The sequence below is a fragment of the Pangasianodon hypophthalmus genome, chromosome 21, assembly GCF_027358585.1.
Source record: "Pangasianodon hypophthalmus isolate fPanHyp1 chromosome 21, fPanHyp1.pri, whole genome shotgun sequence".
NCBI classification, from domain to species: domain Eukaryota; kingdom Metazoa; phylum Chordata; class Actinopteri; order Siluriformes; family Pangasiidae; genus Pangasianodon; species Pangasianodon hypophthalmus.
The window spans coordinates 3,566,191-3,592,559 of NC_069730.1; the positions used below are offsets into that span (position 1 = coordinate 3,566,191).

General features: G+C 41.2%; 2 protein-coding genes across 7 annotated transcripts in view; one reads left to right on the forward strand and one right to left on the reverse strand.

The window, feature by feature from the left end:
* atg5 (ATG5 autophagy related 5 homolog (S. cerevisiae)) overlaps positions 1 to 26,369 on the forward strand; it is a 64,827-nt gene that overhangs the window by 18,099 nt on the left and 20,359 nt on the right. Inside the window, exon 8 of one of the 4 annotated variants that reach the window (XM_053227548.1) lies at positions 11,292 to 11,416. The exons of 2 other annotated variants lie outside the window; for them this stretch is intronic. In XM_053227548.1, the coding sequence (XP_053083523.1) occupies positions 11,292 to 11,341 (50 nt within the window). In that variant the 3' untranslated portion in view covers positions 11,342 to 11,416. Of the gene's footprint in view, positions 1 to 392; positions 3,085 to 11,291; positions 11,417 to 26,369 lie in introns of those variants that run through there. One more of the 4 variants, XM_026941367.3, reaches the window with a different exon arrangement.
* prdm1a (PR domain containing 1a, with ZNF domain) lies at positions 9,348 to 24,310 on the reverse strand. 3 transcript variants are annotated; one of them, XM_026940821.3, is made up of 7 exons: positions 24,171 to 24,310; positions 17,366 to 17,614; positions 15,755 to 15,874; positions 14,319 to 14,571; positions 11,214 to 12,130; positions 10,972 to 11,100; positions 9,348 to 10,870 (listed from the first exon to the last, which is right to left on the reverse strand). In XM_026940821.3, the coding sequence occupies exons 2-7, from the start codon at positions 17,588 to 17,590 to the stop codon at positions 10,307 to 10,309; spliced, it is 2,208 nt and encodes a 735-aa protein (XP_026796622.1). In that variant the 5' UTR covers positions 17,591 to 17,614; positions 24,171 to 24,310; the 3' UTR covers positions 9,348 to 10,306. The 3 variants fall into 3 exon arrangements, with proteins under 3 accessions (XP_026796622.1, XP_026796621.1, XP_034153632.1); XM_026940820.3 differs by lacking the exon at positions 24,171 to 24,310 and adding an exon at positions 19,326 to 19,578; XM_034297741.2 differs by lacking the exon at positions 24,171 to 24,310 and adding an exon at positions 17,927 to 18,460.

The window sequence follows — 26,369 nt, forward strand, 5'->3', positions numbered from 1 at the left end:
GGCCAGCTGTTTGGGTACAAGATGGAGAGATGTGGTTGAGGGCTTATGGTCCACCAGCTGGTAGCACCAAAAGCATGGAAATCTAAATATTACAGCATTTTATTTTTCAGAAGGAAATTAAAATGGTTTACTTTCAGTATTTAAAAAATGAACATGTCCAGACTCACTGGAGCAGAGGGAGACTCATTAGTCCTTGTCTGTGAACATTTGAACCCCTGAGTGCCCTCCTGTTTTTCAGACAAAATGATGGATAGAGGACTTGCAGGCACATTTAGAAAAGGAGGCAAATGGACACTTCACTGACCGACAGGCTAATAAAAGTCACTCACAGTTCATCTGTTCATCCAAGAACTCTCTCTCTCTCTCTGTTTCTTTGTCTCTCCCCATAATAGATGATCCAAAGAAATACCAAGTGGTGATTCACGGCATTGAACCGCTGTTCGAGACGCCCATCCAGTGGCTCAGTGAGCACCTGAGCCATCCAGACAACTTCCTCCACATCTGCATCGTCCCGGCGCCGAGCGACTGAACCCTGAACTGCCCAGGTGGCCCAAGAATGACTCTGCTGCTCCCATCATTGAAGAGGGACCCTTCCAGAAGAGTGTATTCACTTTCTCACACTTCCTGCATTAACATTTGCCTACCTGGCCCGCCACCCCCACTGCTATGAGATTGGTGGAATGGAAATATTGTTCCTTTCTTATGCATGCCATAGGGATGTATATTACACGTTTACTGTCTCAATATCCAAGTATTACCTTGGTATTTTTATGTAACAAATTAGCCTACTAGTGACTACAGTGTGCTCAGAAATGTTGCCATTATCTCTTTTTTCAGATGAGATTCAAATATTTTCTCCACACTAAGTTTACTATGCTAACTAACCTTTTTACATCCCTGGTATGCATCTCTCTCCCTCCCTCTTTCTTTCTCTCTCTCTCTCTCTCTCTCTCTTTCTGATGAGCTCTCTTTACATGTTGCCTTAGAACTCACTCATCTTCACACTGGCATGATGAGGCACACTCCTGATTTTGTCCTGGTTTTGCTGAGTGACAGGTATCCCTGGGTCAGAAAGGCCAGAGCTTAAGTTTTGATCAGCCAGTCGCCACTAGCCTTTGTTTTCATTTTGTCAGCTCATTACGGTGCTCTCAATAAAATAATGATGTCCACAATAAACCGTTAAACACTGCACTTAATGTTAAGGTCTAACATTAAGTAGCTATGCTTGCTTTTATAATGTGTAATCAAAACTAGTAACAAGGTTTACTAGAATGCAAGCTAGCATTAGGAAACAAACAATAAATTTATTAGCTAGCCAAGTGAAAGCTCCAATGTCCTTGCCCAGTCCCATGTATTTATTTCCTAGAAACCGAACAGTTAGCTAGTTATGTGCAACAATACACGCAAAGTGAGACGAATGACAAAAAAGAGAAGAGAAGAGGAGATGGCGCTTATTTCGAACTTGACAAAAAGTCACTATGTTGTTGGTGATATTTTGGATATGAGATTGTGTTCAATACTCGCGTCGCAGGTAAAAATATTAATTGTGTCAGGCTAGCGTGTTTATTTTTAGTTTGATGTCTTTACTCGTGAGATGACTGCGTTGTTAGCAAGAAAATTATATGACAACTTTGTTCTGAAATTTCAACAGTGTTTCCACATACCTGCATGCTGCTGACTCAGAAAAGATCGTCCGTCATCTGCGTAAAGCAATTAATCCGAAGAAACGTGAAACATGCACTATAGTTACGGCATTGAGGTGCATGAAGTCAATAAAGTCAACATTTAAATATGCTTACAAAATGAAAAGTTTTGTTTTGCAAAGTCAACAGGGAGTAGGGTTTATTTTCTTTTTCAAGTCGGTGAATCTACATGCCTGTCAACTATTAATAAAAACCTGTTTGTCCCAGGTACTCAGGTTACTCATATATCCACCCATGTATTATAGTGATGCCATACGATCAAGTTTGTGATTGGCTGTTCAAATATGCATTAAGCTCTGCCCTCGTTTCCCCAGGGACGCCTGTGATTCTGCAAAATGAGGATGCACATCGGTGCACATTTTGCAGTATTTACAGCAGCTAACTAACACACTATTTATTCATTTAGATCTTCCCTTAGAACTTGGTTAATTATCATGAACCACTAAACCCAGCATCTCTGGGGTGGGAAGTTATTACCAATGTTTTATAGGTGCATGCAGGGGGTTGAAAGAGATTTGAAAATTGCAAATGGAATTATGTCCAAGTTGTGGTCACAAACTGTCATTGCTCAATTCCTGTGTGTAGGCTCAGTCTGGGAGCAGAAATGTCATTCAGACAGGTGATTTGCATAAAAAAATAACTAATCCAAACTATTATAACATCTTACAAATATAAAGACATACGTTCTTGTGTCTTGGTTTTTTTTTGTTTGTTTTGGTTTGGGTTTTTTTTGTTTTGTTTTGTTTTTATAAATAAAAACGACAGCCTGTTCTTCGTCTGTTGTGGTTAACACTGGATGTCTGTCATAAGGGAACTGCCCCATAATCTCCTGATTGGAAGCGCAGTACATATAGAGATTTATTACATTTAACACATTTTAGCTGATACAGTACAATATCTAAACAGCTCTGATTATACAACCGCTAGACAGAACTGTTTAGGCTGGCAACATTTGTTTGTGTTTATTTCGTTCGGAGGGGACGTGACGGAGGAGGTTGGAGCAGGGAGCAGACGATTAGCAGCTGAGAGTGATTATTTGCTTATAGGAATAAGTGAGTGTACACTCGCAGACAGATGGGGAGAGCAAATACTCAAACCACACCAGGTCACTTCTCAGCAAACTGACTGGAAGACCTGGGGCTTCGGATCTTTGAAATGTTTGTGTTGGGGGATTTTTTTTTTTTTTTTTTTATTGGACTCCAGATGTGTGCAGTGATTGTAATTAATCTGCTGAAATGTCGATACTGAAATCTCCACATTCTTTCAGAACAAATGTGATCAAACGAATCTTTCTTTCTTTTTTCATGCAGTGGCTTGCTTTTCTGTCTTTTGCTACTTAAAAAGTGCTTAATATATAATTAAAACAATATTTTGTAACTAAGTAACTGTCTTCAATTTAATGCTGGTGCGTGGGGTGAAGACACAGATACAGTGCCAAATATCCATAAAAATATTGTTTTTGGAATCAATATTGTGTAGATCAGAAGAGATCAAATATTTCTGGAATCTTTTTTAATAAAGTTAACAAAATTACAATATGCTAACTCGCCTTAAAGAGATATTCCATCTTAGCCATGTCATGTTAGTGCCTGACGTTTGCTTCTTTAGTTTCGCACTGCTATGAAGTAAATGTGCTAACAACTACAAAGTAACAAGTCTATATCACGCAAAATCTGTTGTTTAAAAAAATATCTGCCTCAAACCACATCTGGTCTTCAGTGATGTTTCTCAAACTTATTGCTGTGGTTTAAGATACAGTGTGAATCCTTTAAGCGTGTTTACAGTGTTTTTGGCCTGATTTTGTCATAGAAAAAAAAATGTATTTGGTCCTGAGTTGAGATCGGCAGTTTTAGGATGCATAACAATTTAGTGGCATTATGACCAAAGACAGCCAATGACAAAGTTCTGGCCATGTCAGAAAATTTTGATTAAAATCTACAGGGCTAAAAAATGGCTACAACACTTGTCTAAAATCCACCAATTGAAGGATGGCGTAGGATTATGTGAAACTCAGGGAGATACATTAGTGGCAATGACGAAAGCATAAGCATGTTAATGGAGAGAAAAATATTGTTATGACCTGAAACTCATTTGCTTTAATTGGAGGTCTATCGTTAGATGATCTTTAACACTTTATCGTACCGTCTGTTGTAGGATTTGATTTTATTGAGAACTTATACGGTGAGACGTAATAAACATAAAACACCACTGTAATCATGCAGTCTGTAATAATCTGAAAGCTGGAGGTTCAGTGTATTTTAATTAGCTTAACCTAAATTTGTAAATACTGTATAGCCAATTTTACAAAATTGTTTATTTAAATAGTGTGCTTTATATTGTTAGCTCTCAGATCATCAAATACTTGCGTAAGATTTTGGGTGAGTTAGACCATGGTATGAGTAGAGACAGGCCACCGTTTCAGTTATGAATGGGGCTGCGCAATGTCTGGAGACTATTACTCTCTCTGCCTTTACTTGTTGGTGAAGGTGTGTAGAAAACGCCTAACACTTACTCTTGCAGATATAGGGCACTTTGCTCCATTATTTATGGAGAAATGCTCATATGGATTACTCAAAAAAAGACGTGATAAATTTTCATGTTATTGGAACAAAGGACTTTGTTTAGTTCCATTAGTTCTTGGTTATATTCTCCTCATAGCTCAAGCACAAGATTAAAGATGGCTGATTGGCTGGAAATTTTTTAATGAATACTAGAATACTGATAATTGAATGCTGAAAACCAGTGTATCTACCTGCAGTGTCATTCAGTTGGAATGAGAGTCAACTCTTTCTAACTTGCTCCATATTTTCTTCATCGTGCTCTCTCTTCCAGCTACAGAAGATGAGTATGTGTTTGAGTGTTTTTCTTTTTCTTTCTTTCTTTCCTTTTTTTTTTTTTTTTTTTTTTGCTGTAGTGGACATCAAAGGTCCTCATCATGAGTTCATTAAGTAACGCTGTCCTGGCCTTGCTCTCTCATTCCTGTAAAGCCGTCACTAAAGGAGATCAGAGGGCGCCGTCTCCTCCTTCTCTTCCTCTCTCTGTCATTTCTCTTAGCTCTCGTAGGTGTCCATAAGTTCTGCACCATGCCTTTTCTCGACCCGCCTCGCTCCTTCCTGCGTGAGCGAGGAGACTTATGGTGCTTTTATCCCGGAAGCGCTCTTTGAAGTTCACATAATGATTAAGTGGGTAGGCCTCAGGACACTCTGTGTGTGTGTGCGTGTGTTTGCGCGCACATTTGCTTCACCCTGTTCGTTGTCATCCACCAATTTCGGAGTGTAAAAGCAAAACAGAGATGGCTAGAAGTCCATAACCTAGTCATGGCCTGTGAACTTATATGAGGTGTTAGGAGAAGAACTTTCCCCTCTGTCCTCCCTCGCTCCCCCCTCTTCATGTACACCTGGATAGGAGTAGCGTGATGGGGGTTGGACAGCTTAAGGTACAAACAACAAAACTCTCCCTGCTCCTTTCTGAGGCGCCCTCTCATTTTCAGGGCCCCCCCACCACCACCACTTGGCCAGAGCTAACCTGTCATTAACCCGGGCCCCTAATTGGCAGGTGCTGAGGGGCTCTGAGACACTGTGATCACTTAGAGAAGAGGACAGACCAAGAGGCCTCTTCATTCCCGTCTTTGCAGTTTGCTGTGCTCTTTGTTTAGGCCCCCCTCTCCTGCCCAGGAGTAGTCATCGCTCTCATTGCTTGGGTTCTACATGTCAAAAAGTGTATCTATTCCTCGTGCAGCTGGAAGACAAAAAAAATTCTATGGCCTCTGGTCAAAATAAACACTTATTGCATTCATTGTGTGTGTATGTGTGTGTACTTGTTTGCCTGTTTAGCAGGCTGGATGTGTGGTTTGTGGCTCCTGGCTGGCTGTGAAAAAAGGAAGACTGCAATTTGTTGTACAACGAAATAACACAAGTCTTGGCATAGATGAAAATGGAAGAATCTGAATTCCCCAGCCAGAAAAAAAACAAAACAACTGGAATCTTTTAAAGGGTAATTGAAAGTAATTTTTGAGCTAAATGTGAAACCGCTACATGTTTTGAACAGTCATGAGCCATCGGAATAATTACATTTGTCAGCAACATTCTCCTGTAACATGCACCAAATCCGGCCCTGTGTTACCAACCATTAGAGAATTTCGACTCAAAACATGCTTCAGGACATCTTCATTACAGTAAATAACACTCGCCTTATTTAGAAAGAAATGCTCGTATTTGAAAGGGCACGTGTTTCTTGTCGAGTCTGGTGGTTTCACTGACTCATGCTACTGCTGCTGCTGCTGCTGGTACTGGGACTTGGCAGGAAATGAAGAAACCCTATTATCACTCATAATTCATAACCTGACATGTAAATCTATATGGAATTTGAATTGGAAATCATGTTCCCTTTTATGCTTTAGCCATTGTTTTCTGCAAGGTTGGCGCATACATGGGCTTGGTTTTATTTAGCACCATTGAACAGCAACCGTTTCTTTTTAAGAGACCAAAATTAAATGTAATCATTGCTCCAGTCACTGCCCCAGATGTAATCAGTAACACAGCCAAGATGTGTGGGATATACATATTTTCTTTAGTTTGCACTGGTAGTACGAGGCTAACGTAGCTAACAAGTAATGGAAGCTTCCTTGAAACGGAAAGCACAATTTTTTGATTCAGGGACAGCATCCGTTCTGCAACATTTGGACTCGGCCAACTATTGCATAAAACAAAGTGCCACTAATCCTTCTTATTCTAGAGTCTACAGAAGAAAAAAGGGAAAAACAACATTGTAAACCTGAGTGAATTTTAAAATGACCCAACCGCCCACTTGTAGTGAAAATGAAGAAGTGTATGCTAAACAAATTTTTAGGGTTCTCTACTGAATATTAAATTCCAAATTCCTAAACAAATGACTAAATGCATGAAATGAACAAATGGGCCGAATGAGTCATGACTGTACATGCTATCTCACTCAAAACTCACCAGTGACGCATTATACCTAGACCACATTTGTCAACATCGATTGTCACCTACAAGTTGCTTATGATATGGCCTCTGCAGAAGAGCAGAAACTTTGTCACCACTAATTATTTAACCAGCTGTTAAAATTGCTACTTTTTAACCCATGAGAGGATACATTGTGCTCTTGCAGCATAAATTTTATAGTAAATTGCTATTATTTTTGCTCGGGATTAAAGCTATTACTCTATGTCATTCATGAACATTTGCTAGGAAGATAGAATGAACACCTTATTAATAAAGATATGTATTGTTCCTTACAAAATTGGGCAAAGAATTGTGAACGAGAATCAAGGAATCATGATTCGTCAAAGTTAGAAGTGACTCGGATACCGATATGTTCCAGTTTGGTTTGTTTGTGTTATATTTTGAATAGACTCATTCTGTGATTTTTTTTGTGCAAAAATTTATTACGGTCATGTGTTAGACACAGTTTAACAGTGCTAAACTGGTTGCTCTTGATTTAATTATTAGAAACATTAGCCGTTGATAGTTTTGGGGCTTTTTTTTTTTATTAAACATTGTTAATAAAAATGCATTTAATAAACATTATTAAACATTGACTACTCTTGAGGTAAATGAGTTTATATTAAAATTTTGATGGAACTGTTCTTTTAAGAAGAAGCACCGTGGCAGTAACCTGTTTGCTTCCCTATTTCAGGAATTGGTTTGTTTTGAAAAACAGCCTTTATCATACGTTTATACTGGTCCATATAAATCCAAGGCCTTTGTTGGGGACGGATGTCCTGAAATTTCCCCCTTGTCTGGGCCTGGTTCCCATCTGTTTCTTCTTTAATGCGTATGGCCACACTTCAGGCCTGATGGGATGCATGGGCGGCTCATTACAGAAAGGCCCCCTGGGTCTTCTTGAGTCACTGTTGATTGTACTGTGTCATTCAGTGTTTAAAAATTCTTTGGTGCAACGTCTGTTTACCGTAAGTGCCATTTGCAGTGGCTGTTTTCCGGAAATTTCTCAGGCGCCCTGAAAGACGAGCATTCTTTGCGAAGAAAAAATGTTTGTGTCAACATGGGCTAGGGGTGGGTGTGAGAACACGGATCACCTCGTGATGTTGGAAATGTGAACCAAATTGGTGAGTAGTAATCACCGGTGCTGGATGAATCTAATTTTTTTATATATGCATTCAAACTCAGAATCTAAGCATCATTGTGAAAATAGTTCTTATCTGTATTGTAAGTACTAATATGTCAGGAATAAAACACTTGGAGGTGTGCTGTAAGAGGAAAATAATTGATGTGATGCAGCAAGTTGCAAAGTGAAGTAACTCTTATCGTTTAGTTATTAAAGAACGTGTCATACTTTTAAGCCATTTATAGTAACATTTAATGTTGTGGAACATCTCTGAAACAAGTTCCTGTTATCACTTACATCATAGCAGCTATAAACAGTCATTTCCTCACAAGCCTCTCCTTTTTCTCTCTTGAAGTTAATGAGACAAAAAAATGCAGCTTCTCATGTTATCTACAAAAAACTGCATTTCCAGTGTCTGAAAACTTGGTTACAGTTTGACCTTTGACTGTTACACCGCGCTGACGCTGGAGTCTCCTTCCAAAAATGACAGAAAACTCGGCCTGTATAAGCTGTTACTATAGAAACAAAAACATCTCTCATATAATTACCATCAGATCTGCTGTTATAGAAAATTAATCAATTTAATTGCATTTTCTGGTCTGATATTGACATGTACAGGATAAACCTGGTGTGGGATCAAATTCCTCAGCGATTAGGCATGATCTTAGTTCACTAAGTCTAACTTTAGATGTCCCACTCTCTGCCAGGCTGCAGCTGTATGCCTCTTCTCCTTATTTTTGGCCTTACTGGGGCAGTGGAACCTTCTGTGTTAATATCTGAATGTTCCATTTCCCCAGTAGTAATAATAAGAAATTGGAAAGAGAACCATGTGTCAGTGCAAAGGCAAATTGAAAATGATGAGTAAGAAGATGAATTCCATGATTCGTTCAGTCATTTCAGTGATATCAAACCAAACTAAGAATTGGTCTGGCACATTTTAGATTGGCAGAAAATATAGCTGAAATTGCAATTAGTCCTATGGCTTTAAATACTTTAAGGACATTTTTCTTACTGAAACAAAATATTTTTAAAAAATGACAAGAAAAGACAGACCATTCCGTTATGTCAGTGAACATTTATATAATTTACATTTTAAACAAGTTGCACTTAAATAACTATGTAAACCTGTATGTAAACATAGAGACAGAGGAGTTTCTTTTTGTTTTCTTTTTTTTTTTTTTACATTTCTTTTAAAGCTGAAGATATGGGGAAGACTTTGGTCATACTTCAGAACACAGAAATTAAGAGATGCTACTACTTTACAGCACACTTTGGTGCCTTAGGGAAAGAAAGTGATTAAGCCATCAAAATGATGACTCTCACAAAACCTGGATTTAGAAAAGTACAGAAAATGACCAATGAAGATAAACCAGTGCATATAAAGACCAAGGCACTTTGATTTGTGCCATCCATGAGTGTAGAAAGGGCAAACAACAAAAATCGGTAGAACAGACAACATCTAAAGAGTGACTAATACCACTATAGACATTCACTGTTCTTTAAGTGAACTTTGGTAACTAGCTCAGTATTCCAGCCCCTCCCCACCCTCCCAACCCCTTGCTCCAAAATATTAGTGAGTGAATAGAGAAGTACTCTCAGCTTCATAGCCAGTGTGCTACATGCTACCAGGCTCCTGTTTTTTTGGACCACATAGAGACCTCTACTCCAGAGACATTTGGTTTTTTTCTTCAAGTAGAAAAGCAATAAATATCATATATGCCTTTGACTTCCTTCTGAATACACTCACAGCCTACAAACACACACACTCACAGTTTGAGGTAACATGTTGAAAATATACAAAATGCCCTTTTTGTGTTACACAGAGGAGTGCTCGTTAGAAATTAGGGAAAGACTTGTAGGTTATTTGAAAGGAAATCCCCCCTCCCAGCATTTAAGACATGGTGATGGTGGCATTGTCAAAATTCCACTATGGTTGTGTTACAACAGCCTTCCACAAAAGAGCTACTTTTTTAAAAATACCTGTCTGCATTAAAAATACAAATAAAAAACCCTGAATCAAGGCGAGCTCCTCAAATCTGTTACTCATTAGTTCATCACAATCAGAGGGCAAACAAACAACTAGCACAGGCTGCAAACTATGTACAAAAGAGTGACAATAGAAAATATACAGAACAGTGAATTACAATGAATTACCCAGTCATTGTAAACATTGACAATAAATTAAGGAGGTTGCATAACATACTGAACCAAATATTATTAAGGAATAACAATACCAAAAATAATAACAAATATCAATGACATCAACAATAACATTATTATGAAATAAAGAAATAGATGATTGTCTCTAAAGTAAGTGTAGGACACACTGGACCGCTAGTGGCCTGGAGCAGTGTCTCTTAGCCCTGAGTATGGTAAGTCCCTGAAAGCAAAGGCCTGAGCCTGTTTCCTTATGAGAAGGATTGTGTACACCTGTGGCTGTCCACAGCCAGACCGGGCAAACCGATGAGGCTGAGGGGCAGCATGTCTTAGTGAGTGTGTGTGTGCTAGGGCTGGGGCTAAGATTCCATTGCCTCCACAGTCTCTTGTTTGACCTTGACAGGTAGGAGCTTGATAACTGATGTTTCACTGCTTGGCTCATACAGGCTGTAGGTGCTAGACGGATGTGATGGAGGAAGTAAATCCCCTCCAGTGCTGCCTTTGTGGTATGATGCCTTGAGGTCCATTTCGCGGCAGATGAGACTGAAGATCTGCTTTTCCACCAGCCTCTCCACATCAACACCTTCAATCTCCTCCAACCGGTCAGCATTGTCGCTGATGTCGAAGCGCTCAATCTCCTCATTAATGCGGTTCAGTTCATCAAGGCTGCAGTGGGGGGGAGGCATAGCAGCCAGGCAGTAGCCCTTAAGGTGGAGGCGCAGGCTGCAGAGGTGGATGTAATTGCGGTGGCAGTGTGGACACTTGTGGGGGCGCTCTCGTGTGTGCAGCCGTTTGTGCAGTTTGAGATGGACAAACTGTGTGAACTTAGCTGGGCAGAGCTTGCACTGATAAGGCTTCTCACCTGAGTGAAGCCTTAGATGGGTCTTCAGATTGCTTGTGCTGCTGAAACGCTTGTGGCATACCTGTTGAAACAGAACAAGGAGCTTTAGGACTGGCAAAGAACCTTCAACCTTCAAATCACAGCTAGCTGACAGGTGTTTAGTTAAGAGGAGATTACTCTCACCTGGCATTCATGGGGCTTCTCTCCTGTATGGACCAGGTAGTGCTTCTGCAGGTGGGCCAACTGAGTGAAGCCCTTGTTGCATGTCTGACACTTAAAAGGGCGCTCGCCACTATGGACACGCAGGTGCACCTGAGAATAACACAGAGGGGGAGCAAGGTTAGAGACAGTGTCTCATTCATAACAGGAGGTGTATGTGTGTAGTACTGGAGGATTGAAGAAAAAAAAAAGAGTTGAGTTTTTACCTTAAGGTTTGAGAGCTGTCCGAAAGTTTTGCTGCAAACATTGCACTCATACTTTATCTTCCCATTCTGTTTCTTCAGTGGGTATGGCAGCGTCTTGTATCCTGCAGGGCCTCGCTTCATCTTGCTGAGATTGATTGCCTCATCCTCTGAACGTCGGATGCCCGGCTGTGCTGAGGTTGGGTTAGCAGGCTGCTGATCGACAGAGACTGCAGAACCAGCTGTGGGAGAACCACTAATGGGGGCATGAGGGTGTCCATTCAGGGGTTTGTCTTTTGGGGTCATCGCTCTAGAGAAGGCACTCTTGGGTGGTGGAAGCAGGAAGTCCCTGTGGGGTGGCAGCAGGAAATGCCGTCCTCCCTCAGGTGGAAGCATGGTGGGTGGGAGGGGCATATGAGGGGTGAGTAAGCTGTTGTAAAGGGGGTACATGCGGGAGAACACACTCCCCATTGGTGGGGTTCCACTCATGGAGTAAGGGGTAAAGAGGTAATGTGGGTTGGGGTAGAATGAGGAAAGGGGGTTGGGTGGGGAGTAGCCAGGAAAGTGACCCAAGCTGCCACTGTAGAGTGGCAGGGCATCCCTAGGATCTGCTGGGGCAGGACTGCTTCCTGGACTGGTTTCAGGGCTGCTGCGTGCTGATGGGCTAGGGGTGGCTGAGGACAGTGCAGGCGAGCGAGTGGCAAAACAGATACCTGGACTAGCTTTCATGATATCCTCTCTGAGGTGAGGTTGCGGGCGGATTGGGTAGATGACACGGGGGTAGATGGGTCTGTCAGGGCTGACAGGGCAGTGGGGACGTGTGGGCAGTGGTCTTGCGGGCTCCCGCCATGTGTCTTTGAGGATTTCTGAGACAGTATGTTCTCTCTTCACAACAGGCTTTTCTTCTGACACCTGCTGCGTTGCCTCTATCAGACTCTGCTCTGTAGACACACATAAAAGAAGTACATTAGACTACAGAGTAAAGCACTGACAACATTCTTCAGGCACCATTATTATGTGTGAGTTCATCTGATCTCTCTCTCACACATACATCCTAAATACATCATCATCCACTACTATAAAATAACCTTAATGTCTTTATTTACTGAGCTAGGTAAGATAATGGGCTCCTCCCCACACTACTGGTTTCTTGCTACAGGAGATCCATTGTTACACAGCACATAGATCTTTCTAAGGCAAAGAAGGTTCAGATCACAAAGTAGCCTAGTCGTTCAATTAGGGAAGACAGTTTGACTGATTATCCTGAGGTAGGGGCTGCAGACAGGATGTGAGGCATGACAGCAGATCCCAGTCAGGGTGGTGGAGTAGGCTGGATTCTGCTCAGAGCACTGATACTATCTAATGGATGTGGCAGCAAATGATTGAAAGTTTCCTTCTAATAGGAAGCCACAAAGCCTTGACTCCACTCACCTCACACACCTCAAAGACAGCTCAAAACAAAGTGAACTTGGATGCCCCTTTTTAGCTAAACCATAAAATTTTGATGATTGTGGGAGACCTTCTTATACAGGATAGGGGTGTTTAAAATTTTTAAATGAAAACTTTCAAGAGAAGACAGGGTATCAATGCCCTAATAGTTGGATTTGCATTTTGCTATTAGTCACTTTTGATTAAAGAATCTCTTGACAAGGTATCAAATTTTATGATTTACGTGCTTTCTTGTAATCTCATTTTCTGTGACACACCTCATAATAGAACCACCTTTAAAAGAGGAAATAAATAATCATAATCACTTCCTGCTACCTTTTCTGTGACCTTTACTAAAAGTTCAGCAGAGTCTTTTTCTGCTCTGGGATGTTTGTGTGTGGTTTGCAAGATGAGAATCCTCCTAAAAATCTCCCCGTTCTTAGAGCCCCTATCCTTCTGCTCCATGAGCAATGTGTAAACGCAGTTAGAGGTTATCAGTAACCTCCCCCTTCCAATTCTCTTCCACAGATAGCGCCATTCCCCAGTCCTCCCCAGAGAACTTGTGCAAAACAAACAGGGAAGCAATCCCAACAGATATCAATCTGTCAGCACAGCCCCGCCGCCAGGAAGTTCAAGTAGTCAATGGGGCATTTTTTTGTCTCTGCATTACTATCTCTTTGCCTCTCTCTTAAAGTGCCAAATAAATTATGGAGTTGCGCCAAAGATCTGTCTGCACTTCCCTTGTGTACACATGTGTGTGAAGGAGAGGTTACAAAATAGTGACTGGATGAAGGTTCTTAAAAGTCTGCTTGGCTGAAGCATCAATTTACTTCAGAAAACTGAAGAAGTTTAGTGAACCGTGGAGTGAGACAGCTCAAGCTTTTCTAAATCAATCCCATGTGGGAGGCCCTGCCAGTCATCTCAGCCCATTCCATTATACTGAGTCATATGTGCAGTGGCTATAAGCCTGTTCATGCTATGACTCTAGGTTGAGAGACAGCAATAGATAAGGAGATTGCTCTTACTTTCTCAGGTAGCAGGTAGGAGAGCTTAGGTGTCAGCAGTGGGTCAGAAAGTCTAATTATAGTCTACTTTGTGTGTGTGTGTGTGTGTGTTCATGGAACTCAGGAGGGGCCCAGGCACCCATACCCTGAGGGTATGCGCATGACCCAGGGGAGCGGAGTCACTGAGACTGCTCTGTTCCCGCCACACCTGAGTATTGTCTCCTTCCTCCTCTACGTCTCTCTTTCTCTCTCTCTCTCTCTCGCTCTCTCACTCTCTCTCGCTCTCTGTCTCTCTCTCTCTCTCTCTCTCCTACGAAACAAAAGGTTTCACTTTGAAACTTTTATTGCTGGTTGAGCAATAACAGATTGAGCGTGAAGAGTGAGCTTTCATGTTGAAAGAGTGTCTAAGGAAAGATGACGGGCAATCGCATCTTCCTCTGTGTAATTACGGTCAACATTACTATGCCTAAACAGAAACATTACCAAAAAAACATTGTCTCAAGGAATTCTGTTTTTAGAGGAGATGAAAGGGAGAAGAGCATGTACTGTTGGTATGATAATGACAGACTCGGACCAAGTCAGCACGCTTCCTCTTGGTTCATTCTGAAGTAAGAAGGGACAGGAAAATATCCCCAGGACCAACACAAACAACTTAACCATCATTATACTGTATTAAGGCCTTTTTTGTTCTACTTACTGAGCTTTTGCATCATGAGATCTCTTGAGGGAGGGTAGTGGAGACGGTGTGCGAAGTCAGTGCAGTACCACACCAGCAGCTCCTGGTCAGCAGGGATGGCCTTCACCGTGTAGAAGTAGATGCTCATGCCGTTCTGGCAAGCAGCAAGGTTCTGCTCCTGCTGTGAGTGGGCTGGATTCACATAGCGCATCCAGTTGCTCTTCTCCTCATCCAGGCCGTCTACAAAGTGATGGAACTCTCCTTCTGCATAAATCTGAGAAAAATCAGACGAAAAGCGAGGTTTCAGTGATTTAACATTGGTAGCGATTATTTTATCTCACATCATCTTTACTCAGTTTCCCACTGTTGTCTAAACGCTTGCCCTTGAGACGAACAGACAGACAAGTGGGAGACACTCATGCTACAATCTCTTATAAAAGCCACATGGCTGACTCAGTAAGCACACCCCCACCAATACTCACACTCTCATGTTGAATCTGCATGTCTTCTCTCTCTCACTCATACACACTCGCAGATGCACACACACCCTCGCTTGCACTCTCAGGCTTATGAAGTGGAACGGATTGTTTTGGGGTAGTTCTAAGGTTAGAGTCTTGTTCACACTAACTTCACCATTTCCAGGAACCCTTGACATCACCGGCAAGGCTTCCCTCGGTGACACCAATGTTATGCTTCTGCTACACATTTTACTGTACCATCCCACCCCCTCCACACACACCGCCCTCTTGTCAGTACTACTCCGATCTCCAGTAATGTAGGAAAGATGTCAGTGTTTGTTAGCAGCTAAAGAGCAGCATCTTTCCACAAGGGGATCTCTGTGGTCTTAAGACCAAAAAAACAATTCTGAGCAAAAAAAAAAATTTTACGGTCATGGTTTGGATCGCACTAGGATGACTTGACACTTTCGCCATGACGACATCTGTATGCAACAGCTGAAAGCCACAGGCAGGGAAGAGAGTATGAGCACACCTCATGCCTTACTGGCAGTGGCTTGGTGACAACCTGATGTGACAGCTTTATAAGCCAGTGGTTTAAAACAGCCAAACTTTGTGGTACAACAGAGTGATTGACATCTTCCCGTGTCAAAAGACATCAACCTCAAGATTGAGTGCCGCCAAGTCATTCGCCCTTTCTCGACGTTCAGAAACAGCACAGTCAAAACAAGATCACACAAGACGAAATAAATCTTCACTCTCTCACTCAGCCAGAGCCGCCGACGCAAGACGCAAGCAGTGGTTCTCAAAACACTACACTCTAACTCAGCATTTTTTTTTGTAAGCACGCTCTGCTGTTGCTTAAGCCGTGCACCCGTCATGTCACGCAGGAAGTAAGTCAGTGGAACAGGAAGTGACCTGTTCGCTTGTGTTTTTTTCTCTCGTATTTCTTTTGCTCCCCCTTTACTGAAAGTGAAGCTTCTGAAAAAAAAAACAACTCACCCTCCAGAAGTACTTCCTGTTGGCGTCTTTGTGGACATTCTCTGCTGTGTAACTTTCTCCCACTAGAGGGCCAAAGCGAGTTCCTTTTGGTATGTACTCGCGGCTTACAACACCAATCACCTTGTGGAGAAAAAAAAAAAGAAATGTGTCAGGAGATAAAACCAACAATTTTATGACCCAACATTAAATTCCATCGTGCTATTTAGCGGTCAAGAGCATTTATGAGGATGGATGACATCAATAAAAAGAAATTCATGGAGATCCAAATCAAATTATATAACATCTCATAAGACTAAAGATGCAGTCAGAAAGTGTTGTATTTTTTGGACATTTTTTTCACAGCTCTAGGAAGTCAGGGGTCAACCGGTTTCTGTCTTGACATCCATTTAGGCTTGAGAAAAAGATGTCTCATTTGTCCTCTCTCACCTCTCATTAAGTGCCCAGACCCTCCCTCCTGTACTCATTACCAGGCCTCCTTCCTCACCACATCAAACAGTACTACAACCCTCAAAGCATAAATCCACACCTACGATTACAGCTTGCGCTTCTTCCTTTGAGGTAAACGGCATCAAAAAAGCCCAAAGGCGGATGGAGTGAAGCACTGCTGTCTGGCCCTTTGGATTACAACAGCCAGACTTCAATCTAATCTCCTCGACCAAGATCCGCTCTTCAACTGCCCCTCCACCTCCCCCCACCACCTTTCTTCCATATACACCCCGAAACACAAACAGCCATGCGGATAAAGCAGTAGGAAATCCCCTCACATTTCTCGAAAGCCTACAGCAGAGTAGCAGTTCAGTGGGGAGATTAGGCCGTCTTTTTGATAACTCATTAACAGAGATTTAGCTTGGCTCCCGAGCTTCGCGCCAGCTCCCTCTCACCATTTTTTTTTTTGCCACGCTTCCACCTTCTCTTTCATCCTCTCTCTCTCTCTTTTCCCTTGTTGTCCCACCCATTTTCATCAGATCATAAATGAATCTCTAAAGTGGGATCGCTGGTTTTGTGTCTTGAGAAGTGGGGGAAAGAGAAGACCAAAAAAAAGAGGAAAATCTATGCAGCTGATCTGAGGACAGTGCTTAAAGGTGTTCAAAGGTTTCCTCGCTTCAAATCAAGGGGAAGTTTGCGCATCGTCACTACTACAGTCATCACTGTCTGTCCAAGATAACAGGCGATTGATGTGATGTGAGATGGGAGTCGTGCTGCTTACAGAGACATGTGAAATGACACAAAGAGGCACTCAAGCGTACAGAGGATGAGCTCCTATTTTTCAGAGCACAATTAGTGTAGATAAAGAAGATTAATTACAATTCTGTGATTAATGTGTTTGAGAGACATCATAGACAAATCGCAAACGTGGACTCCCCCCCGACCCCCCCCCCCAGCCGTTTTCTCTCATTTATTCTCATGGCTGATAAATTTACACTTCTTGCATCAATATGAGCTGTCGCACTAATAATAGGTAAACTCACTCACGGACATTTTTTTTACAAGCAGATGGTGTATACAGTTCTACGCATGAATATGACACCACAAACCCAAACGCCATGCTGCAGGCAATGAGTTCCTCAGTCTGTGAGTGCATGATGCAGCAGTGAGTCATTACAGCCATACCTCTTTGGAGTCAGAGGCATATCTGAATGCCAGGTTTCTCGGCAGCGAAGTCTGGGCACGGGGCAAATCTGGCTTGTCCACACCATCCCACGTGTGGTCTTTCACTATGTAGGTGCACTTCTCTTCAAACTCGGCTTCTGTCCACTTGGACATGTCTGCGTCCTCGACAGTCATCTTCGGTTCCACCTGGTCAGCAGTGTTCGGGGCGCCCTCAGTGGTCAACATGACGGAGCTATGCTGAGAGGCGGCCTGAGAGAAAGATAGAACCCAACACGGGCAGAAAAAGAGGGAGAGGAAAGAGAGAAAGCATGAGTGGAAATTCATATTCTGAAATTGAGTGAAATAACAAAATACTAACACTTACAAATTTTCCAACAAGTCATAATTTGCCAGAGTAATTAGTTCATCTAATATTCATTTGTAATGGAAGGCTAACAAAATGGAAATTCACAGCTGAGTTAAACAGAAAAAGTTTTAAAAAATACACACAAAGCAAAATCATGCTGACTCAAAAAAAAAAAAAAAAACAAAAAAAACAAATCCAACAACAATCCCACACACCTCTTTACACAAAGCTATTATTGTCTCTATGTACACCTAGCCTAGGTCTTCCTTTCACTCTCTCCATCCTTTCCCATCACAGCCACTTCGTGGAAAAAAAACTCACAGACAGGGACGACAGAGGAAGGAAGTGTCGTCTGCGTCTGAATGGAGCTAAAATTGGAATCGGAGTTGTAAAGCGTCGGAGTCTATAAAACATCCCAGGGAATAACTGTGTTTGTGTGTGGAAGAAAAAAGGGGAAGAATCACAACTTTTTTCCATAAGGGGGCCACAGCAGCGCAAACAAGCTTCAAACGTTTCCCACCCAAGATAGTCCCACACACAGGCTGAGCCAAGAGACCCTGTCACGCTCACCAGTGCCTGTTATGAAGACGTCTTATTTCAAAATCTACAATTTTCATTTCGTCTATTACACACAATATGTATGTTGTAGTAATAATAATAATAATAATAATAATAATATTAATATTATTATTATTAACATTTTTAAATAAAGTGATTTAATAAATTACCTGTAAAAAATAATCCTCACATTTGTCAGGCGTTCAAATTATCTATTTATACAGTCCTATTTCCATGAGTCAAAAGATAAAGAGACAAAAATCCTGCAAGCTGTCATTTAATTCTCTGTGTAGGACAGCTGCAAGATCAAAACTAATATTGAAACCGAGAAACTGAACATGAACAAACTGGGCAACCATATTTTTTTCTATTTTTCTTTTCTTTTTTTTCTGACAAGTAAACCCAATTTAAACTGAACCAAACTTAACCTAAGAATTTACCTAAAACTAAAGAGTTTTTTTTTCCTCATTAAGATTGTTTTAAATTTGACATTTGCATTCTATGAACTTTACAGAAAAAAAAAATTATATATATATATATATATATATATATATATATATATATATTTATATATATATATATATATATATATATAGCATTAAAAATATAAAAGTCAATGTTTACAATTTTTTTGGGTTTAAATTTAAAGTACATCTTAAATGGTAAAAATGTAACACTTCTATTTATACAGCATAAAGATAAAACACTGTTTTCAACAATATTTTCTCCAGGCTAATCACACAAAAACCTCACTACACGGTATAAGTTAATAGACTTATTAACTCAACTTGCAGTCCTGAAAAGACTAAGAAGAAAAAAATAAAGTGTGCTAACTGACATGCAAATTGGTACGAAAATAAATAAATAAACAAACAAATAGAAGAATCAGAAAACAAATATCAATGTCATTAATTTTGTGACCATTAAATTAAAAGATTTCTTTCTACTGACCAAACTGACCAAAAGAACATAACAATGTAATTTAAACAAGCCAATAAACACCAACAGTGCCTCAACAAAGCTCAAGAGAAAAATCAGTCAAGCAGTCTCACTCACCGACAGACTCTGGTTCCAGCCGCACATAGAGCCGTCTGATCTCTCCCCTGAGTGTGCCTGTGTGTGTATGTGTGTGCGTGTGTGTGTGCGCGGCAGAAAGAGCCTGTGTTCGTGGGACAGGTGCAGATCACCCTCTCTTGTCCAGCCGCTAGTCCAGATGGCAACTGTGTTCTCCTCTGAGTGTCTCGAGCTTGACTAACTGCCTGAGCATGTTTCTTTCTGACTTGTTGAAGCCCTCCTTGTTGGCTCCTCCCACCTTTTTCCTCCACCCTCCCTCACTCCCTCCTCCACTCCCTCCCTCTTTCTCTCTCTCTCTCTCTCTCTCTCTCTCACACACTCTCTCTCTCTCTCTGTCTTTCTCCACCCTCCAAGGTCATGTCACATGCATCACACACATGAATAAAAATCTATGTTTTATATAATCCATTCACTCATTCTCAATAAAAGTAAAGGAGTCATATCTAATGAAGTAGGTGAAATCAAGCAGCAGAAACAAAGCTGATGAGAGATGGTCTTGTTTAAAGAGAGGAGAGGAGGAGGGTGGTGTTGATCCCTCTTCCTCTGGCTCTCTTCCTGAGAAGGAAGGACATCCTGCGCCAGTGACTCAATAACCTGTTGCTGTTTACTAAGAGCGGAACTGCAGATTGATGGCTGTGTTTCTCCTCACGCCTCCTCCTCCTCGTCCTCCTCCTCCTGTTCCACAGCTTCTGGAACCTCTCTGATATCCCCTAGGGGGTGCTACATTCTGCCTCTCAACTCATCTACACCCATACAGTTTTATCAGAAAGGAGATGGTAGTGAGGTCCATAATCATAAAAGGGAAGGATGTAACACTCTCCCTAAGTGAAGTGACTGAAGTGAAGCTTTGTACACAATCCTAACCATGGCTTCAGATGAAAGAGTTCAGATTTGTTTGGAAAAAAAAAATCTGAGCAAAGTCCAAACAGCAGACAGAAAGGATCTATGGTAGCCTGCCACTATAAGACTCTCCCAAAGCTGTGCATGCTTTTTTGTTTAAAAAAAAAAAACCTGGGAATCCCCTAGACCCCTCTTCCATCTATCCATCTGTGGGAGGAAGAGCGGTGAAGAAGAAAAAACTGGCCTGGTTGCAACAAGAGAATGGAAGACGGTTAAGCCTTGAACAAACCTAGATGGAAACACACATCCCTACACACACATACACAAGAACCCACCCAAACTCTGCTGGTGACAAAGATCTGACCACATCATTCGCTCGTTTGCTGCCTCCTACTTCCTGGCAGCGGACGACATATAAGATCGAGGCCCTGCAGGCCCGTCTCTTCCTCCAGCCTCGACCCGAATCTGGCCTCCAGCTGGGCCCTGACTCAATAACAAGCCGCAGAGGAGAAACAACAACAAAGCTCTGAGATTTTTGAGCGAAAAACGAGCGCTTCCTTTTGAAATTGCCATGTGGTCTGGACTCGGCGACTGGGAACAATCTGGCAAAGAGTGGAGTTTGCGTTTTCCACCATTATCGTCATCACCAACTCCTACCACCATTTGATATACCTTTCTCTCTCTCTCTCTTTCTCTCTCTCTCTCTCTTTTTACCCGTGTCATAAAGGAAAGAGTAGGCCGGGGGTGGGGGGGTCTCTCAGCTCTGAAGTCAAATTCAAATGGGGCTTTTTTTGGCTTCTGTAGTGGGTTTTAATGTGGCCTACATGCCTGCAAGGAAAGAAAGGAGCCAAACAAAAGTGACAGAAAGACTTCCAGCAGCTTTGTTAGTTTTGCAGAGGGTCGCTATCAAACCCACTGCTGGGCTTTGGCTGTAGGGCTCCAAGCACAGGTGAGAGAGTGAGTGACAGTGAAAAACAAACACCGTGAAGTGAGGGTTTGGCATGTGAGATTCTGATAGAAATGTTTTCATTGTAAATTTAAAAAAAAAAACATTTAACAACTTTTTTCTATCAGGTATCAGTGCAATCTATTTGCCAGTGGGCATTTTAGGGGCAAACCACATCCCATCTGTGTCTTATGATGTTTGTAAAAAAAGTGCTCGTTTGACTCCTTTTCATTCAAATATCTCAACTGGATTATTTGCATTTATATTTAAACCAACCCCCCTGCAAGCAAACAGTCCCCAACACGCCCAGACCACACACCCCTCCTTTTCCAAATACATTTACAACTGTACGTTATCTCAAAGAAAATTTTTTGCCGAGTTGCATTGCAGATGTGTAGGAGCACTAAAGTTTAACAGACTCTTTCGTTCCCGATATGAGCCCAGGATGAGGTTGGAGGTGGTGGCTCTGGAACCGGGGGGGGGGGGACTGTGTGTGTGTGTGTGTTCAGGAGTGGATAAGTGGGGGGAAATGGCCATTGTTCTGGGAAAGTTAATCCACAATGGTAGCGTAATGTCTGTGGACGTTTAGCTTCACACACGCCTTGCGTGAGGACAGCTACCCCAGAAACCCAACCCCCTAGTTTATGTCATCATTTGAAGGGCTAAAGCCCCAGCCTCGATTATAATCCTGCCAATCCATGCCCACCATCTGGGGACACTGTTCAAGTCAGCTATGGACAATATGCTTCTTTTGTCAGTTTTTTTCTATTTATCACTTGCTGGTGTATTACACCTCATCTACATACACTTGTATTTCACTTCTACTCATTTCCTCTCTATATGTGATCTGTTTATAGGTTGTACGTTGCATATGTTCTTGGACATGTGCACATGTGACCTGCTTAGCCAAATCTGTCCACCCTGTACATTTAGTCAACTATAACCCATTGGCATTATGGTCACTTTGTCATAAAAGATGTTCTTCTACTTTTCATCAAGGCTAAATATGATGCTGAACTACTAGGCACAAGAGAGGCATTTCTTACATACATGTTCTATACTTTCTAATCTTAGCCTAGCGTTTCAGTCACATGATTTTTCTCCATATTTTGCACAATGTGAGTATGAAGTGAACTTTTGCGACTTTTGCTAATGTGCGCACTACTTGCTACTTGCTGAGATAAACTTCCTAGTAGCTAGCTAGCTAGCATAACTATGAGGCAGCATGACTGGGAGAAACTGCTGCATGTAGCCTAGTGTGTTAGGGCAGTTGATTATCAATATAAATGAAAGTTAATCTTCATCCCCTATTCGGTCCTCAAAATGGCTGCAATTATATACTGTGACGTCACATAAAACACACACAAAAAAAAGTGATTGAACAAAAGCTACAGCCCAGACCAAATAAGAAGGACACCACTCATTAACTGTATCATCACAGAGGAAATCTAAAATTAGAGGCTGATACACCGTTTTGTTAAAAGATGGGCCTTGACCCAACAGCTCCAAATAAGCCATTTCCTGTTCATTATCCAGTAAACAGACCAGAGCATGTGGTTAGCCACTCAGACTTTAGTGTACAGGGTTCAGAACAATTACTGTGCATGTAAGGAGGAACAAGGAACATATGTGATACCTGACATCTGTGTCAAACCAGTAACCTACCAACAGCTGGGGGAAGTCTTTTTTTTAATATATTTTTTATATATTTGTTTTCTTCACTATATGCTATATATTTATGCTAAAAGTATTAAACTGTACCTTTAGATAGAGGATGGAGTGTTTCTTCATGGGTCATGAGACACATAATTGGACCTTAAGAATTACTGTACTTTGGAAAATACATCTACATTGTATCTTGGATACCTACAAATTGTGCCTTCACCACATCCTCTAGGTCTTCTAACTCAAGGTACAAAGTAAGCACCCCAGTACCCTACCTGGTTTCTGAAGAAGCTGCACAGTAATGTTGGATTTAACTGGTCACCTGGATCCTTTTAAAGGGTCCTATACTGTACCTTTCCTTGCTGCTGGAAGGGTACTGATATCTTTTGTACCTTTGATATTAGCTTTTAGAGCACCCTACCCTTCAGAGTAAAGCCCTATAGGGACACTTCATGCATATTGCTTGGTAAAAGACATATGAAAGGTACAAAAGGTGCGCGCATAAGCTGACCAGCGACAAGGAATTGTTCCGTTCATTGTGTACTTTTCATAGCATTCATGGCCATGTGAGTTTTGCGAGTGTGTGTTTCTGCACACACACACACACACACACACACACACACAAAACGTCGATAATACACTGTAGATAACATTACCTTACCCAGCGTTGGATCTCACACACACATATATACACGCACAGTGTGCACATATACGCGCACGCACATGCACATGCACACACGCGCGCCCGCGCACATACACACACGCACGCACTTCGAGCTCAACAGGGAAACGCTGATAAAGACGGTGCCGAATAAAATACATTCTAGAAAGAAATTATTATTATTATTATTATTATTATTATTATTATTATTATTATTATTATTATTTAATTTTGTTTGACCCAATGTAATGAAATTGAAGCGAGTCTGAGGGGAGCTAGTATATTTTTGTGTCTATTTTCCTATTAGTGAGCCAGGTCTAAGTCCAGCGGTGTCTCTCTCTCACACACAACCCCCCCCCCCCTCCCCCATGGATTTTTTTTTTTATAAACTTAAGAATCGATTCAACAGTTTGAAAAGGGGAAAGTCAGACAAACCTCTGAACTTTCCGTTTATCTGAAATCAAAGCATCGATTCAGACACGTGACCGCGCGCGGAAACGAACGCGCAAAAGTTTATTTCATCAACCAAAAGCACAAACACTGATATATTTAGCCTACCTCCACTCTGTTTCCCCCTGTCCGCGGATGATAACAGCATATGCTGCCTGATGTGTGTATTCAGTCAAATCAAATACCAAAAATACATAAATAGAAAAGAATAAATGAGCAAAATCAAAAAAAGAAATAAACAAATGACACCGGTAAAAACTCTTACCTGTCGATATTTCCATAAAAGTCTCAAATCCCGGACGAGTCTTAACTCAGTTCAGCACCTCACTGATTATTATAGAGCTTTAGAAGAAGAGGAGGACTGTGGTCCAGGAAGGAGCTGAGGGATAACACACACACACACACACACGCGCGCACACACGCACACACACGCGCACACACGCACAGCTCCTCCCAGCGCGCCGTAATTAAGATCAACACTTCACTAATTAACACCGCAAACCTTCGTGCGCATTGCGCGTGAAAATACGCGCATGGAGAGTAAAAATATATAACTGATGAGGTGATAGGTGTGGAAAAAACAACTAAACAAAACGAGAATAAATGTGAAAAAGTTTGTACTCAGTTTTTCTGCCATTCTTCGAAGTACAATAATAAAATTATAATAATAAAAAAAATAATAATTATAGAATTTTTTTTGTTGTTGCATAAATTGTATGGGTTCTCATAAAACAATTTAATCACCACAGGAGATCTAAAGCAAGCATGATACAAAGATTAAAATAAATAAATGAATAAATAAATAAATAAATAATCAATATAAAAATAAAAGGTGAGCTTTTTTTTTCCCGCACTGCGCTAATAGGAATAAAACGAAATCGGCCCGTTAATTTGTCAATCAATGTGAATTCCACTAACGGAAAAATTCCCATTTTAGTCAGTTAATTAGGACAACTTCCCATTTCATGAATGAATTCCTGCAGATCTGCAGCCCGACCTCGCGCAACATTTCGTTTGGCACCATTCTCACAAGCGGGTGCGACTTGGCTGGAATTTAAATAACCTCTGAGTGTAAACCTAATACTGAAAGATCCGTTTATTAAAAGCGCTCCTCAGCCTAATTTCACCTTTTGATGATTTTTTTTTCAGTATTTAACAGTCAAATTTCAATGAGACTTTAATTTCCCTTCAAATCCTTCATTTCTAATGTGAACTTTACGCAAATGAGTCTGTTTTGAAATTCTAATGATCTAAAATGGCTCATGCTGTTTGTCTTATCTATTCATTATTTTGGTTATTTTTGTGTTTTCACTGTACGAAGTGTAGTGTCTCTTCCCTAAATACAATCAGGCTAGTCAATAGTAAATGAATAAATGAATAAATAAAGAGTAATAAATTAGTTTCTATCTCTGTAGACATCTGGAATTATTGAAAGAACGCCTCAAAGCTATATAGCACTTTATTCATTATTTCTAAAGGCATATTACACATGGAGATTTCATTTATCCAGATTCATCTACACATCTGCATTTACATCTGGTGATTACTGTTTCTTATAAATTGTACAAAGTATCTTGTGTACTGTAAATAATATAGTGTGTGAATAGTCTAAATGCATTAAGAAGGTTTGTGTCAGGGGAAGAATTGAAGAGTGTGGTGCAGAGCTGATCAATGATACCTATAGCACTGTAACACACACACACACACTGTGGGGAGAGAGAGAGAGAGAGAGAGAGAAAACGAGAAAGTTGATCTGTCTTAGTGGCACTACTTTTTTAGTACTGGCGAAAGCTCACCATCTCCATTAACAGGTCGACCTGTAGGAATACACACATACTGCATACACACTCACACACACTCACACACAAACACACGCAGAGGGAGCAACAGAGATTAAGATGACAAAGATCTCATCAAAGTAAAGTGTGGGATGAGCAACAAATTATCATCTTGAGAGCAGACATGCTTCCTCCTAATCACAAAAAGTCTGAATGTGATTAAAACACACACACACACACACACACACACACACACACACACGTTTTTCTAATCACCCACTTCAACATGCACACTTTTTTCTGTTTTTTTTTTTTTTTTACATTTCTTCTTCTTTTCATTTATCTTTTCACACATAAAGACACCCCCCCCTCCACACACACACGCACACACACACACATACGCACACGCACACACACACAAACACAGGGAAGCCCTGTGGCTCTGTGGACTTGTATGAGTATGCTCTCATCCAGAAGAAATATTTGGCTTGGCCTGCTGCCAGAAAGCTTTAGCAAAAGCTGCCAAGTATTCAGCCCTTCCACGCGCCACGCGCCGACACAGCCCAGCGCTACAGTGTGTGTGTCTATCAACAAGGATCAGCAGATACAAATAACACCTGCATCGCAGATTATTAATAAACAACTTATAGAAAATTACAAACAATAGGGGTTCAGAGACTTTTTAA

What these genes read in the sequence shown, in the direction of transcription:
- prdm1a (XM_026940820.3), bottom strand. Translation starts at nt 19,352, where the DNA reads ATGTGCGGCTGGAACCAGAGTCTGTCG. An exon ending in GCTGGAACCAGAGTCTGTCG is followed by an intron (nt 17,615 to 19,325) that starts GTGAGTGAGACT and finishes TCTTTCTCTCAG; the next exon opens with GCCGCCTCTCAGCATAGCTC. An exon ending in GACAGCTCTCAAACCTTAAG is followed by an intron (nt 11,101 to 11,213) that starts GTAAAAACTCAA and finishes TGTTATTCTCAG; the next exon opens with GTGCACCTGCGTGTCCATAG.